The 15,364-nt window shown below is 36.6% G+C and overlaps 1 protein-coding gene across 2 annotated transcripts in view; it reads left to right on the forward strand.

The window, feature by feature from the left end:
• CDH9 (cadherin 9, type 2 (T1-cadherin)) overlaps positions 1-15,364 on the forward strand; it is a 94,842-nt gene that overhangs the window by 29,318 nt on the left and 50,160 nt on the right. The window contains exon 2 of one of the 2 annotated variants that reach the window (XM_005874479.2): positions 6,851-7,127. In XM_005874479.2, coding sequence (XP_005874541.1) covers positions 6,900-7,127 — 228 coding nt within the window. In that variant the 5' untranslated portion in view covers positions 6,851-6,899. The remainder of the gene's footprint in view (positions 1-6,850; positions 7,128-15,364) is intronic. The other variant, XM_005874480.2, reaches the window with a different exon arrangement.

A 15,364-nucleotide genomic window follows, 5' to 3' on the forward strand; every position in this document is an offset into this window, starting at 1 on the left:
TAAGACATATATCCCTAAATAGTTCCTTGATTATATAATACTCATAATTTTGGTGCTTAGTCAGAGGATTTGATCCATATATCTGTCACTTACATAACTGAGCTGTCAGACTTGTGTCTCTAACTGATATAAAAACATACTAATGTGTTAGAAAAATAACTGGCTGGCCTAGGAATCAGACATACGTAGGAATTCTGCCAAACCCATAAAACAACTGGATAATCAGAAATGGTTTTCTTCATCTCTCCAAACTTCATATCTCTCATCTAGGAAGGATTTAAATTTATCACCATATCTCACAGTTGTTGCTGTTTTAAATATACATAGGTTTATTTGTGTGGAAGTAATTTGTTGATGACAAATTGTATAATAAGGTACTAAAATTAATCCTATCTACTTGTCTTATACATATATTTCATCTAAAAAGCTTTGCTTGAAAAACAAGATTAAAATTATTAAAATACTTAATCTGTGTTTAAACTATGGGGATAATAAATAAAAACATAATTTAATTTTGGATGTAGATTTTATAAGTTAAACATTTACTTAATTATAACAAGGCACATTTTTTTCTTGATTCACAAATAGCCAAAAGAGATTTTTCTCAAATGCAATCCTAATATATAAAAGCCCTGGGTCCGTCACATCCACAATGACCGGCGGCTTGACCTAATGCCCAGGCTGCGTGCACAGCAGGCTCTGGTGGGTGGGGCCTTGTGGCAGTGAAGACAGGGATGAGGGAGGTGGGGCCAGCACTCACACAACTCACAACCACACACACGCACAGACACACACACAGCACCCACCAGCTCACAGCCTTTGCTCCCTTTCTTTCCCTCCCTCCCAGCTCACTCTTGGAGCCTCTCTCAGAAAGAGGAAACAAAATAGACTGGGCCTGAAGAGGCCGGGATTGAAGGGAGGGTGGGCAGAGGGTGGAGCGACCCCCACTGGCCCCGCCCCCTCCCAGTGGGGAAAGAGGAAGAGGGAGACAGGGAGGCAGGGAGGCCTGGAGGACTGCTGAGAAAAACAAAGAGAGACAGAGACTGGGCGAGATCAGGCTGGCAGGGGAGAGCAGTTAGGGAAGATCAGGCAGGAAGGCAGAGGCAGTTAGGGGTGATAAGGCAGGCAGGCACGTGAGCTGTTAGGAGCCAGCGGTTCCAGATTGCAAGAGGGATGTCCAACTGCCAGTTTAGGCCCGATACAACAGGGATCTGGCCTAAACCGGCAGTAGGACATCCCCCAAGGGGTCCCCGATTGGAGAGGGTGCAGGCTGGGCTGAGGGAGCATCCCCCCGTGCACAAATTTTGTGCACCAGGCCACTAGTTGAAATATAATTAAGGGAACAGGGAATAATAATGATAATACTATTTTCAGTTTTTAAAGTTTAAAATATTCAAGTGAATTCTCTGGTTACAAAATCAAAGGTAAAGCAAATTTAAAATATTATTTATAATGCATCTGATGGTATTTATTTGTCAACAAAAATGTAATTAAAATGTAGAGCATTTAAGGCTGATAGAGATAATTAAACATAGAACAATTTAGTAATCATCTTGTTGCTGTTGAATGAATAAAGGATATGAGTAATTTTAAATAAAGTGTATGGGAATAGGTTTTATATCCTAAATGTAAAGAATTATGCCAAGAATTATGAGGAAAAAAAGTAGATATTTCATGAAAGGGCTTCAGAGTTCAAATAAACATTCTATCATTTATAGCAATCATGTTGTGAAATTTATACTAATTTCATGTAATACAATTTTTAAATGAATATTACTCTTACTTCACTGCCAATTGTATTCCACTTGTTAGGAAAAACAAGCATTCTTTTATTTTTTAAATTTATTTTTATTAAATTTATTAGGGTGACATTTGTTAATAGGCGCATTCTTTTAAAAGGCACATCTCCTCCAATTCAACTCTTTCCATATCTCTATCAACTGTTTATGGAATAGAATATTAAATCAATGTATGTGATCTTAGGCTCAAGTTGGGGATTATCCATTTTATGCATGAATCACTAACCAATTAATTTTACAAATACATGTTAAGTACCTACTGAATGTTAATAACTGTTCTATACAGGACACGAACATTTACAAAATATCTCACCACCATAGAAGTTACATTATAACAAGGGGAATGAGTCAATAAATTTATAACCTACTAAATGAAAGAATTAAAATCATGATAAAGAAAATAAATCTATGGTATGACTGAAATGGGGTAAGCTATAAATCTATGGTAAAGAAAATAAAGAAAATATAAAGAAAATAAAGAAAATAAATCTATGGTATGACTGAAATGGGGTAAAGAAAATAAATCTATGGTATGACTGAAATGGGGTAAGCTATTTTTGAAAAAGTTGTTTAGAAGACTTCTCCAAAAAGCAGAATATTATATAGAGACTGAATATAATGAGAAAAAGATGGCTATGGATGACCCACATAGATAGTTGCAGGCGAGATTATGAGTCAAGACAAAGACCTTGAACTGGGCAAGCATTTGAAGCCCATAAAAAAGGCCTCTAGGTGAGCGCCTATGGAGCAATGTTACTTAGCAGCAGTATAATTACTACAAGCATTGTCATCAGTAATACAGAATTCAAATCCTCAGTTCCTTCTTCTTTCCAAAGGTGCCTACCACCTTGTGATATTAGTAAGTTACTTCAACAAGAAAAGCCTTAATTTAATCCTCTAACATGGCCATTCCCTCTTTGTAATATTACTGAGCTGAAAGTTAAATAAAATTGTTTGAGGAAAGAGTCAGCAAATTGCCTAGAATACAGAAGGCAAGTTAGAATAAATGTTGGTTGCCAGCATCCAGCATCATAGAAGTTAGAAGGGTAAGCCCAAGTGCAATGGCATACCAAGATTTAATTCTCAGTTCTTCTATATGGGCAATCATTGAACCTCTTTGTATCTCAGTTTCCTCATAAGAGTATGAGGAGGAGTTGTCCTAGCTGGTTTGGTTCAGTGGATAGAGTGTCAGCATGCAGACTTAAAGGGTCCCAGGTTCGACTCTGATCAAGGGCACATGCCAGGGTTACAAACCTAATTCTCAGTAGGGGGCTTGTGGGAAGCAGCCAATCAGTGATTATCTCTCATCATTAATGTTTCTATCTCTTTCCCCCTCTCCCTTCTTCTTTGAAATCAATAAAAATATGTTAAAAAAAGAATATGAGGAAATATAGAAGACTCTACTTTAAAAGGCTATCAGCCTATATAATAAAAGGCTAATATGCAAATTGACCGAACAGCGGAATGACCGTTTGCTATGACACACACTGTCCACCAGGGGGAAGACACTCTACACAGGAGCTGCACCCGGTGTTCAGTACATTCCCACAGGGGGAGTTCCACTCAGCCAGAAGCCCTGACCCGGGCTCATGGCTGGTGGGCCTAAGCCATCAGTTGGACATCCCCCGAGGGCTTCCGGACTGCAAGAGGGTGCAGGCCGGGCTGAGGGACCCCCCCCCCCCCAGTGCACAAATTTCGTGCACCGGGCCTTTAATAAATATATAAATTAAATGATGTAAAATCAGTAGAATAGTGATTTTTTCCTTCCTATTATTAATTATACCAAAATGTTGTTAGCAATAGTAGTATAAAAATTATTTATTTATTTTGAATAAAAATAACAAAAAACTTAATTCTTTATTTTTCTAACACAACTGCTTTTCCACTCAATGAATGGCTCAGTTCACAAATTAAAAATCTAAAAATTATATTTCTTATTTTTCCACTGCTATAATGATCAATACATGAGATGGTAGTATTTTATCTTGTAAATATACAGATTTTTATCTATGTCTTAGGTCTTGTTCTCCAGAAACAAACACTGAGGTGAGGATTTGTGTGCAAGTGATTAGCTAAAACATTACTTCCAGACCAGGAAGTTAGGGAAAGAGTGGGGGGAAAACAAGACAGGGTATAATCAAAATAAGGTCTAATGTTAGTCAAAGTTCCAACCCCAGCATGATTCTGCAGGGGAGCTCTGGGATGTATAGCACATGTAGGTTTTCATGTTTCTGCACCTGTTAGACAATGGCTCAGGGATTCTGTTGGAGATAATTGTCAAGTTGTAGGCACTTTAAGCTCCCTCTGCATGTGGGCAAAGTGGCTCCAATAGCCAAAGGAGGTTCTCCAAAGAGAACTGCAGGTGCAAGCCATTAGAAGAAGCAAAACCATACAAAAACTGGAGTGTATGGTGTGGGTGTGTGTATATATGTGCGCACGTGCCTTTCTGTGGGCATATTAAAATAGCTAAGGGAACCTCAACAGAGTATCACTTTCCACCTCAAACCGTTTCTCTATATGCCATTGTCATCTCCTACTGGACTAGAGTGATAGATTCTATCTGATCTCCCTTTAACCAAATGCTTTCCTACCCTCTAACTTATTTCAACTCTGCAGCCGGATTAACCTTTTATAAACATGCCATGTTAAAATATTCCAAATGCTTTCCAATGCACTGAAAATGAATGCAATATTGTATTCTAGCTTTAAGGACTATGGGATCCTAGCCGCTGCAGAAGTCACTGGCTCCATCTAATACAATTGGACTTTTTTGCTTAAAGGCTTACATTCTATCCAAAGTGGGCATCGTAGTTAGAACAGACCTCAGGAAATAAAGAATGCTCTCCAATTTCTCTGGCAAGGGTTATCAGAAAAGACAATGGCCAAAGGAATCTCTCAGTGAGAAGAAATCACTGCCCTCACGGCCCCACTGCCCTGCCCCCACCCACTGGTCATTCCAGAAGGTCATTTGGAAGGTTGTTCTGCTGTCCGGTCTAATTAGCATATTAGCTCTTTGTTATAGAGGATTATATAGAATACTGTATACACACACACACACACACACACATACACACACACACATATACACACACAGTGGGAGCAACCATGTTTGATGATGATATTAACATCTTAAGAATTCGTATACTAGCACTGTGTTAACTTCTTTACCTATATTATCTAAAAAATGCTGTTTAAGGCCTTGATTCTAAAACTAGTTCTGACACTTATTTCCTATAAGATTTTTATCAAATTACTTATATTCTTAATGTTTCAGTATCTTCATAGGTATATGCTGTTGTAAAAATAAGTCCTTGTACTGCAAATGACTATTAAAAGTTCAACAAAATATTAATGATAACTTGGGAATCAGGTATTAATTATATTCCTTTGATAGAAAGAGTAGTTAAGTCCTAGTAATGTGGGTAAATATCCCAAAGTCCCAGAGATAATTAGGAATAAGCCATGCTAGAAGTTTATATTTGGTCTTTATGCCTTGATAAATGCAATTGAATTATAGGTGTACTAGAGGTCCGGTGCACAAAATTCATGCACTCAGGGGGGTCCCTCAGCCTGTGAGCCTGGCTTCTGGCTGAGCGGTGCTCCTCCTGTGGGACCGCACTGACCACCAGGGGGCAGCTCCTGCATTGAGCATCTGCCCCCTGGTGGTCAGTGTGTGTCATGGCGACCGGTCGTTCTGCCGTTAAGTCGATTTGCATATTAGCCTTTTACTATCTAGGATGTTCCAGCATTGAGCATTTGGGCTAAGCCAGGTAAATCTGAATCCATTACCAGGACTTTTCAAACAAGTCAGAAATAACTATTGGTTGCTTTCTGGATTGGAACATATTAAATCTGAACTCCATAAATTCCAAATTTCATCAGATTGAGAAAGCTTGGTTCAAAGCAAGAAAGAAAAGAGAGACAGAATCAGAGACTGAGCATAGTACTCAAGTACTCAACCCCCACCCCCCACCCTGATTCTAGTTTTCATGAGCAGGAGATGCCCAGTAGCTCTTTACCTCTTTCATTCTTTCCTTTCCACACTTAATGTGATTGTATAATTCAATTAATTCTTCTTTTGCCTACCCTAGTTTGAGATGGGTTTCTATTGCTTACCAAGTCATTATCATCATCAGCAGCAGCAGTATTATCATCTCACATCTACTAAATTAAATGCCTTATAAATTTAAACCAATGTGTTAATAAATAAAATTAATTGAGATACCAAATGAGTTCCTGTTTTTACTTCAAGAAGATTCCACTTACTATCGCAACAGAGAGACATTCTTTGTTTCAAAAACTGGATCAAGGTATCCCACACGTAGTTTCACAATACCAATCTGTGTGCTCTTCTTTCTTGTTAGGAAATAAATGTGTTGTTGTTTTTAAATTATTAGGTAAAATGTTTCCATTCAGAGTATGTTCAACTCATTCTCAAATAAATTTGAATGACTCACTCAACTGATTGTTGGGGGGAATAATAGCTATCAATTGTAAAGGTCAGCATGGTATGGCACTATGTATTGCAAGACACAATCCAAAGCATATTTGGTATCATTGAATTTGCCTTGAGACACCATCTCAACTTATTACAGAAGAACAAGAGGAGGTGGAAGAAAACAAGAGGAGGAGAAAGAGAAGAAACAGCTAGTAAAATGTAGTAGATTATTGGCAGAAAACAGTTTTCTGTAAAGTACATAGATTCATATATATGCATATTTTAATAAATAATACACTTACGGTCTCTATGATCTTTGATGTATTGTAGAGATTATTTTTTTCAAAATATCTATTATTTTAAATTACAAATATATTCACATTTATATGCTGCAATATAATTATATTAAAGTCAGTCATTAACTTCCTGTATAGTTTAATTGTGATATATATGGCTTCCTACTTATCTATATAAGTTTTTAAGGATAGTTCACTGATGTAACATGGAAAATAATATATAAAATTTAAATAACATTTAGAAAAATTTTACAGTTTACAGATCATTTGAAAGTGAGACACAACCTAATAAACCATTTTCTCCCCCTACTCCTCAGGGGAAATAGACGGTACATTGAATTTGATATCCTGCTGAAGCCGCAAATAATGAGGACTTACCATTGCCTACCACTATTCATCTGGACCTATATGTTTTATGCAGTTGATGCTATCCCATTACAAGAAAAATCTAACAGTGATTTACCAAGCAAAAGGATGATGAGTTTGACAAAAGATGATGGTAAAATGCTACATCGCACCAAGCGTGGCTGGATGTGGAATCAGTTCTTTTTGTTGGAAGAGTACACAGGTACAGATACACAATATGTAGGCAAGGTAAGAATTTTTATATGATAATATAGAGACTGAAAGTGGTTTATATTTTACAGTGGCTTTTGACATCACTAATGATTATTCAAACAATATTTGACTCATTGCGGTGTGCAAAAGAAATGATATTTCAGTAGAGTACGGTAGGGAATGTGATTTGTTCAGGTAGCTCAATGTAGGTCAGTATTCATAGTATGTCTCAAAATAAAATTAGTTATGCATGATATTTCAGTAGAGTACGGTAAGGAATGTAATTTGTTCAGGTAGCTCAGTATTCATAGTATGTCTCAAAATAAAATTAGTTATATGTAGAATTGATTCATTATTAATCAGGTATGTATGATTTTAATTGTATGTGTATGCATCTAAAAGATTAAAAGTTTCTTTGAAATTTAATTTAAAGTCAATGGTAAATAATAACTAGTGTGCTATAGGAGGCAATACAAAGTACAATTATAATATGCCAAAAATTACTAAATTATGTTGGTCTCTACTAATGAATAATTTATTATAATTAAGAGTAGTATGATATGTATAAGTAAAAAAAATACTTCTAGATGGTTCTATTTCCTTTTTTAAAAATATTTTTATTGATTTCAGAGAGGAAGGGAGAGGGAGAGAGAGATAGAAACATCAATGATGAGAGATAATTATTGATCGGCTGCCTCCTGCATGCCCCACACTGGGGATCAAGCCCATCACCCAGCATGTGTCCTGACCGGGAGTTGAACCATCACCTCCTGGTTCATACTTCTAGATGGTTCTATTTCTTTTTAAAAAAATATTTTTATTGATTTCAGAGAGGAAGGGAGAGGGAGAGAGAGATAGAAACATCAATGATGAGAGATAATTATTGATCGGCTGCCTCCTGCATGCCCCACACTGGGGATCAAGCCCATCACCCAGCATGTGTCCTGACCGGGAGTTGAACCATCACCTCCTGGTTCATAGATGGACACTCAGCCACTGAGCCACTCCCAGTGGGCGCTTCTACTTCTTAATCTCAGTCAAACTGAACAACTTCCTGCCTACAATTCAGACCCACGGGTTTGAGGAAAAAGAAAAAAAGAAGTAGAAGAAAGAAACTACCTTTAGAAAGCTTTAATAGCATTCTAGTAGCAGGATGATGTTGCTCATTCACCTGAAGTACTTTGTAGATGCTGCTCATTAGGAATCAGGAGCAAATGGCAATGGAAAATACTTAACACTTCTTGCATTCAATTTTCAGCAAACATTCATTCAACCTCTTTCCTTTCCTCTGTGTCACAGATTATGTGACATGATCTTTCTGATATCCAAAGTTTTCTATTTATCTATCTTCCCCTTACCAATCTCATTTATGCTGTTTTATATACCAGCAATTCCTGTGTTCTCTGTGCTTTACCCCTTATTTATGCCCACTCATTTCAAATCATGAAAATAAAAAATAAACAATTATGAATACTAACATCGTCCATAGATCCTTATATATTTTTCTTGGTTCTTGGCATATGATACTAGAGGTGATTGCAATGAAATGAGTATTGCTTAGTTCACTGTAACATCAGTCAAATAAGAAGAGGCCAAAAATATAAACAAAAAGGTACCGAATATCACAAAAGTTATGCCTATTGCTTTTAAATCACAAATACGTTTATCTGTGAAATTTCCAAAATCTTGACCAGATTCTTCTTTTGTGTGTGTGATATTATGTTTTTCCAAATGCAGCCTATTTTATCAAAAGTCTATTACTTTCACTTTCTTTGAAATATCTGTCCTCTGGTTCCATGGGTCATACGCATTTTGCCCCATACGGTTCACCTGATGACTCTTTTTTATCTCTTATTTCTCTTCAGGTTAGTCATATGGCAGCCTACAGCATCCCTCACTTAACATCACTTTTCATTCCATAGTTAATAGCTAACATCGTGATATTTCAAGTTCAACTGACAAATGTTTGTATCTAAGAACTTGAAATTGCTTTATGATTCTTTTTCTCAAGCTGTGTATAAAGGGCACATTCAGTTCATGGGGCCTTATATAAAAGGTTTCATCCTGGGAGATTCACAGATACAGAAGAATAACCACAGATAAAAAGAGATACTTGTAAACTTAAGGCAACAAAGGCTCCACTACAAGCATTTATTTTTGGCTGTAAACAAAAATTCTTTCTCATAAAAATTGAGTGTGTATTGATTAATCGACCACTGTTACTGCACATACATTTTATTTTATTTTTTGTTAAAATTATTGAGGTTACATTGATTAAAAGAACCATATAGGTTTCAAACATACATTTCTATGCTACATGATCTGTATATTAGATTCTTTGTCCACCATAGATTCTTACTCAGCCATAAGAAAAGATGAATTACTGATATTTACAACAACATGGATGGATGGACCTTGACAATATTATTCTGAAAATTTAAAACATACATATGCTTTAGATCTTTCTGTACCATTTTGAATTAGTTCTGTAATCTGTCAATGATAGCTACTAACAGTGTGTGTAGTTTTAACTACTTTTCATAAATTGTTATCACTTCTCTTGAGGAAAAAAAAACTATTTTTTTTTTTAGCTATGGACAAGGTAAGGTGTTCAGTTTCCTATGCCTATTTATTTTTGACATGAGTCAAGATGGAAAACCCATATATAGTATTCAGAATTTTTCTCAAATGAAGATAATCACATCAAATCTGTGTGTCAATTATTTTATAGTATTTATGGAAAACAATATGTATATGAAAGAGAGATTTTAATATAAACACCTGTACTACTTTCTGAAAAACACACTTTCTCTGTTTTGCAATAGGATCTTGTCTTATATATGCCATCCCCACATATCTACTTCATTATAAAAGTGGGCTTCCAATTATTTTTAGCATTTCTTAAGTTTGTAACGGTTTATAAACTCTCTCCTAACCTGCTCTCCTGGCTTTGACATTATTATTAATTAGTATACAGAGACTAGCTAGACTCTTGCCTCTGAACTTGGTTGAACACATGAGTTGTAATGAGGATGGAACTGCTTGTACAATAACAAATTATCTTTTTGATCACACTGTTCTGGCTGCTCTGGCTGAACACAAACCTAGTCTTTCCAGTTCTATTGCACTGGCAATATCCCATGTGAAATAAAGGCCTACCATATTTACCATGCACTACCAGGACTGGGTAAAAATAGGTAGCTTCTAATGCGAAGAGATTTTCACAAATATTTTCTTAGTTTTACAGAAACTAGGAGTTCCAGAAAATAATACCTATATTAATTTATAAGTGATATAGAATTTTATAAAGTCAGAAAGGTATAATCCTTGAATGTAAAATCTAGGACTTAATTCTGAAATTAAAGGAAGCAGTTTTGAACAAATAAAGTAGTGCTAGAAATATTTTTTAAATATTTTTATTGAGTTCAGAGAGGAAGGGCGAGGGAGAGAGAGATAGAAACATCAATGATGAGAAAGAATCATTGATTGGCTACCTCCTGCACACCCCCTACTGAGGATGCAGCCCACAACCTGGGCACGTACCCTGACCAGGAATGGAACTGTCACCTCCTGGTTCATAGTTTGACACTCAACCACTGAGCGACACTGGCTGGGCAGTACTTGCCAGATTTAATAAAACCTACATGTGCACAGACAAACATACAACTTACAAGGTTTAGTCCTGATTACACCATTTAGTAATTATACAGAACTTAGAAGTCAAGTAAACTTCACATACCTTAGATTCTTGCAGGTTTAAATGAAATTATCATTAAGATTTCTTTAACTCCAAAGTTCAGATATTTTCTAAGAGTGTGAAGAAACCTGTCTGTGGGCAGGAGGATCTAGTAAAAATGTAATAAAAATTTGCATGTGGATAATCCAAACAGGTGGAAAACAAATTTGCTTTCATTGTCTGGATGGGATTGACTGGAAGAACAAGAAAATTAATCACAATGATATTTTCATAAGGAAATACTTTAGAATGTTTCCTTATGTCATTTTAGATGTTTGCAAGACAGGGAAGAAAAATCAGCAATGTTGAAATTAAGAGCAATTTTTGTTTTTCACAATGCCATCTGAAATTTGGTTGCTCACTCTTGACAAAATGATCAGATATTTACCAATTCTGTTTTCTATACCAAGAGAAACCTTTGGTTCTTACAAAGAGGATTATAAAGTCACAGCAACTACAATGTAGTTTCCCTGTAATTTGAATAGACACATGTGATGAATTACTTATGAAAACTAGTAATACAGCTCAAGAGAAGAATTAAAATATATTTGTTTCATTTTTAGTGAATTTTGGGTAACGCTGGTTAACAAAATTATGCAGGTTTCAGGTGCACAATTCCACAATACAAAAAGCATAGTAAAGGCTCCTATTATTCTGTTAGAGAATCTTCATATGCATTTTATTTTTTGGATATTAGATCTAGATCTTGTGGAATCCCTAATGGTCATGGATTAATAATTAATTGGTCATATGCCTATTATTATTGAGAATTAAGCATAATTTAAATACTTTATTTTACTATCTGATTATTAAAACACATTTATTGTATGAAGAGTAGACAAACTTACAGGAGTAGTGTTTTTTTAAGAAAAACATTAGTAGTCATAAAATAATTTTGAGATATCAACTTAATTGACCATTATATTTTAATTCAAAGATATGTATTTAGCACTCATTTTGCTTAGGGCAATCGACATAGTGTCCTAGAACTATCTATAAGTAGTCACTATCTAAATATAAAATATCATTTTGCAGACTTAGCTCTAAAGTTTTAATAGTTTTAATAAAGATATTTTATAGCTTAAATCATCATGAGTGTAATCATAGAATCCTAGAATGGGAGGGGATTTTAACATTTATTGGGCTCTTGGTTATAATTAGATACAATTAGTTTAGATGTTAACTAAAACAATGAAAATACAGATGCCAACAGCAAAACAGATAGGAGTCTGGTTTATATTATATTGAGAAATCAATCTGTTGAGTAATTAAGCTTTTGCACTTATGTATGTTTACTTATGCCCTCAACATTGATATTTCCCCCAAACATACATAAAATAATGTATTTGGATAGGGAGTTTTCTCTTAGGCTTTAGGATATGGCAGTTTGAAGTATATAAACACAGAAATAAAGTCTCACATTTCCTGAGGATGTTTGATAAATTTTTATAGTATTGCAGTGTTTTTCAGAACCAAAATAAATTACATTTATAAAGGTTTTATAATGTCATTACTTATGGTGCAGTACATGTAGCAGCTGCTTCTGATTTAAAAGCACACTGTATCCCAAAATTCTCTTTATAGGTTGTTTTTTTTTAAACTAGAAACACATGAGGAAAATATTAAGCATTAACCTAAGTCCTCAGGACAATGCACAAATACTTACTTCACACTGAGTTATTTAAAAGTCAGCTTTTATATTAGAGAGCTATTATTTTATTCTTACTGCCAGTACTGTATTATCACATCACTGCATGCTACACTAGCCTTTTATGTACTTTAATTCTCAAACCCTACTACACACTGTTTCTTGAACAATACCAATATCTTGGCCAAAATGGCTATAGAAAAAATCAACAACCACCCTCAAATTTACTTAAATAGAAATCAAAGTATTCATTACCATTGTACATTCCAGCCTGTGTCCCCATAACTATGCAGCCTTAGCTCTAGGCAGAATGAGACTTTCCTCTTCCATATACTTGACCTCTACTTTCATTATGTTCACAGGCCTTTTTTGTAGGAAATATCTAAGCACCCTTACCATAATTTCATCTCTTCTCCTTGTTTTAAGTCTAATCTCAAATTAATCCTCTTACGTAAAACCGATCTTATCTCCATTCCCCCCAGCTAGAATTCCCCATCAAAGTTATGTCACTTATCAAAATCTTACTTATGTCCAATTTTAATTATTCTGGTCTATTATCTAGAATCTGTGACCTTTGAATCTGTGTTGGGTTTCAGTTCTTCAAAATGTGTGACATCATATATTTACTCACAATTAACATTCAGCTGCTCTCTTAAGAGAACTTTATTGAGCATTTATAATCTGGGTCCTGAGAAACTGACATTATGAAACACAGGAAGAGCAGATAAACTTTAAAATAAGTACATTCCTTTCTCCTGACACATGTTGCACTGAATTCAGTACTTTTCCTGTATTCCCATTATACTCAGTGCCCTGATTGCAACTAAGCCCCTCCCATTTTGTTCTATGCCCTTAAACAGCAGATATTTTAATTTCGCTTTCACTCCAAAATATGATATGTCCTTGATACAGATAATTTAAAAGAGGTATCCATGATTAAAAGATAGGATTAAACAAAGTCTGACTGAATATGGAATTGCAACTACTCCCAGAAACATTTATATTTAAAATTTTAGATAGCTTTCCCTGCCCCTCTGAAATATAAATAACTGTTAAACCATTCAAAAATGTAAGTGTGGTAGAAAATGTTCATTAGTATGATTACCAAATTATGTGTGATTTTTCCTGATGTCCTATTTCAGTGCTTTTGTACTATTTCAAATACTCCAACATTCTCTTCCTCTATTTCCAAACGTATAGAACATCAAGTCCACCCGTACATACTCATCATTACTTTTAAAAAGTCACTTAGGTATCTAATTCCAGTGGCCTTTTTAAAAATTCATGTGTCTCTTTATGTTGTTCATGCATTTCTAGTCATTATATTGACATTTTTGTTTATCTATGTGGTAATATGAAGCTGCCTTAATTATTGAAGCAATATTTAATTTTTTAATCTAGTCATTTAAGTTCCCTAACTGTGTTCCTCTTCTTCAAGATCACTATGGCTTTTGAGGCCTTTTGCATTTTCATAAACATTTTAAAATTAGCTTTTCAATTTTCACTAGTCTCAGAAACTATTTCAGATTAAAGAGTTTAAAATGATGCCTCTGTAAGAAAAGATGTGATCCTGGATTAAATTCTGAATTTAAGTGGGAAGTTACCATAAAAAATATTATTAGAATAATTGACATATTTAAAAATGGACTGTTTATTTTAATCTATATATATAAAAAGCCAGCAACCAGAACACCATAAGGACCACAACGACCTGTCACTATGATGCCCACTGTGGCCAGCGGACCGGCCCTATCAGGGGTGGAGCCAGCAGGCCAACCTCCCACAGCCCTTCTCTCCCAGCTGGCCCCACCCCGATGGGCCCCCACCACCCCGATAGGCCCACAGCCCCTCCCCCTACTGGCCTCACCCCTGATTGCCCCCCCCTACCCTGATAGGGGGCAGGGATGGACAGTCAACCTCCTGAAGCCCCTCCCCATGGCTAGCCCCACCTTCAATGGGGCCCCACCACCCCAATCAGCCCACAGTGGCTCCCCCTGGTCTGCCCCGCACCTGATCGCCCACCCCCACTCCAATAGGGGGTGAGGCCAGCTGACCTACCTCCTACAGCCCCTCCTCCCAGCCAGCTCCACCCCTCGATGGGCCCCCTACTCCGATCAGGGGCAGGGCTGGCTGGCCAACGACCCATTGCCCTTCCCCCAGGCCGCTGGCCCCTGATAGGCCTCCCCACCTCATTAGGGGGTGGGACCAGCTGGCCCACCACCCACAGCCCCTCTCTGTAGCTGATCCCACCCCTGATCAGCCCCCACCACCCCGATTGGCCTGTGGCCCCTCCCCCAACCAGCTCCCCCCCAGATCAATCGGGGTAAGGCTGGCCAGCCAACCTCCCACGGCCCCTCCCTTGTCTGCTGACTCTTGATTGCTCCCCCACCTTGATTGGGGATGGGGCCCACTGGCCAATCACCCATGGCTTTTTCCCCCAGCCAGCCCAGCCCTGATCAGGGTAGGCCAGCAGGCAAACCTCCCACTGTTTCCTCCTCCTGAAAGGCCCAGCCTTGATCCACCCTGACTGGGGCCGGGTCGACTGGACCCCACCCGTGCACAAATTCGTGCACTGGGCCTCTAGTGTTATATATAATTATATTGTTATTTTTTTAATTTTGTGATTTTACTATAATTATATTAGTTTTCTAATTCTTAGGTTATAGGTGCTGAAATAGTCATCTAGGGGTATAAATGGATATGATGTCTACAAATGGGAGAAGGTAATTTTAGTGCATATAATACATGTAATAATATATAGGACAAACATTTACAGGCCTACAGAAGTCTATAACATAATAAGAAAAATATGAACAGGTAAATATAAAACAGGCAATAAGATTAGCTAAGTATTTCACAAAAAATGATATCCAAATCTCCTGCTGGTGG

This window comes from Myotis brandtii, unplaced genomic scaffold, assembly GCF_000412655.1.
Source record: "Myotis brandtii unplaced genomic scaffold, ASM41265v1 scaffold440, whole genome shotgun sequence".
NCBI lineage: Eukaryota > Metazoa > Chordata > Mammalia > Chiroptera > Vespertilionidae > Myotis > Myotis brandtii.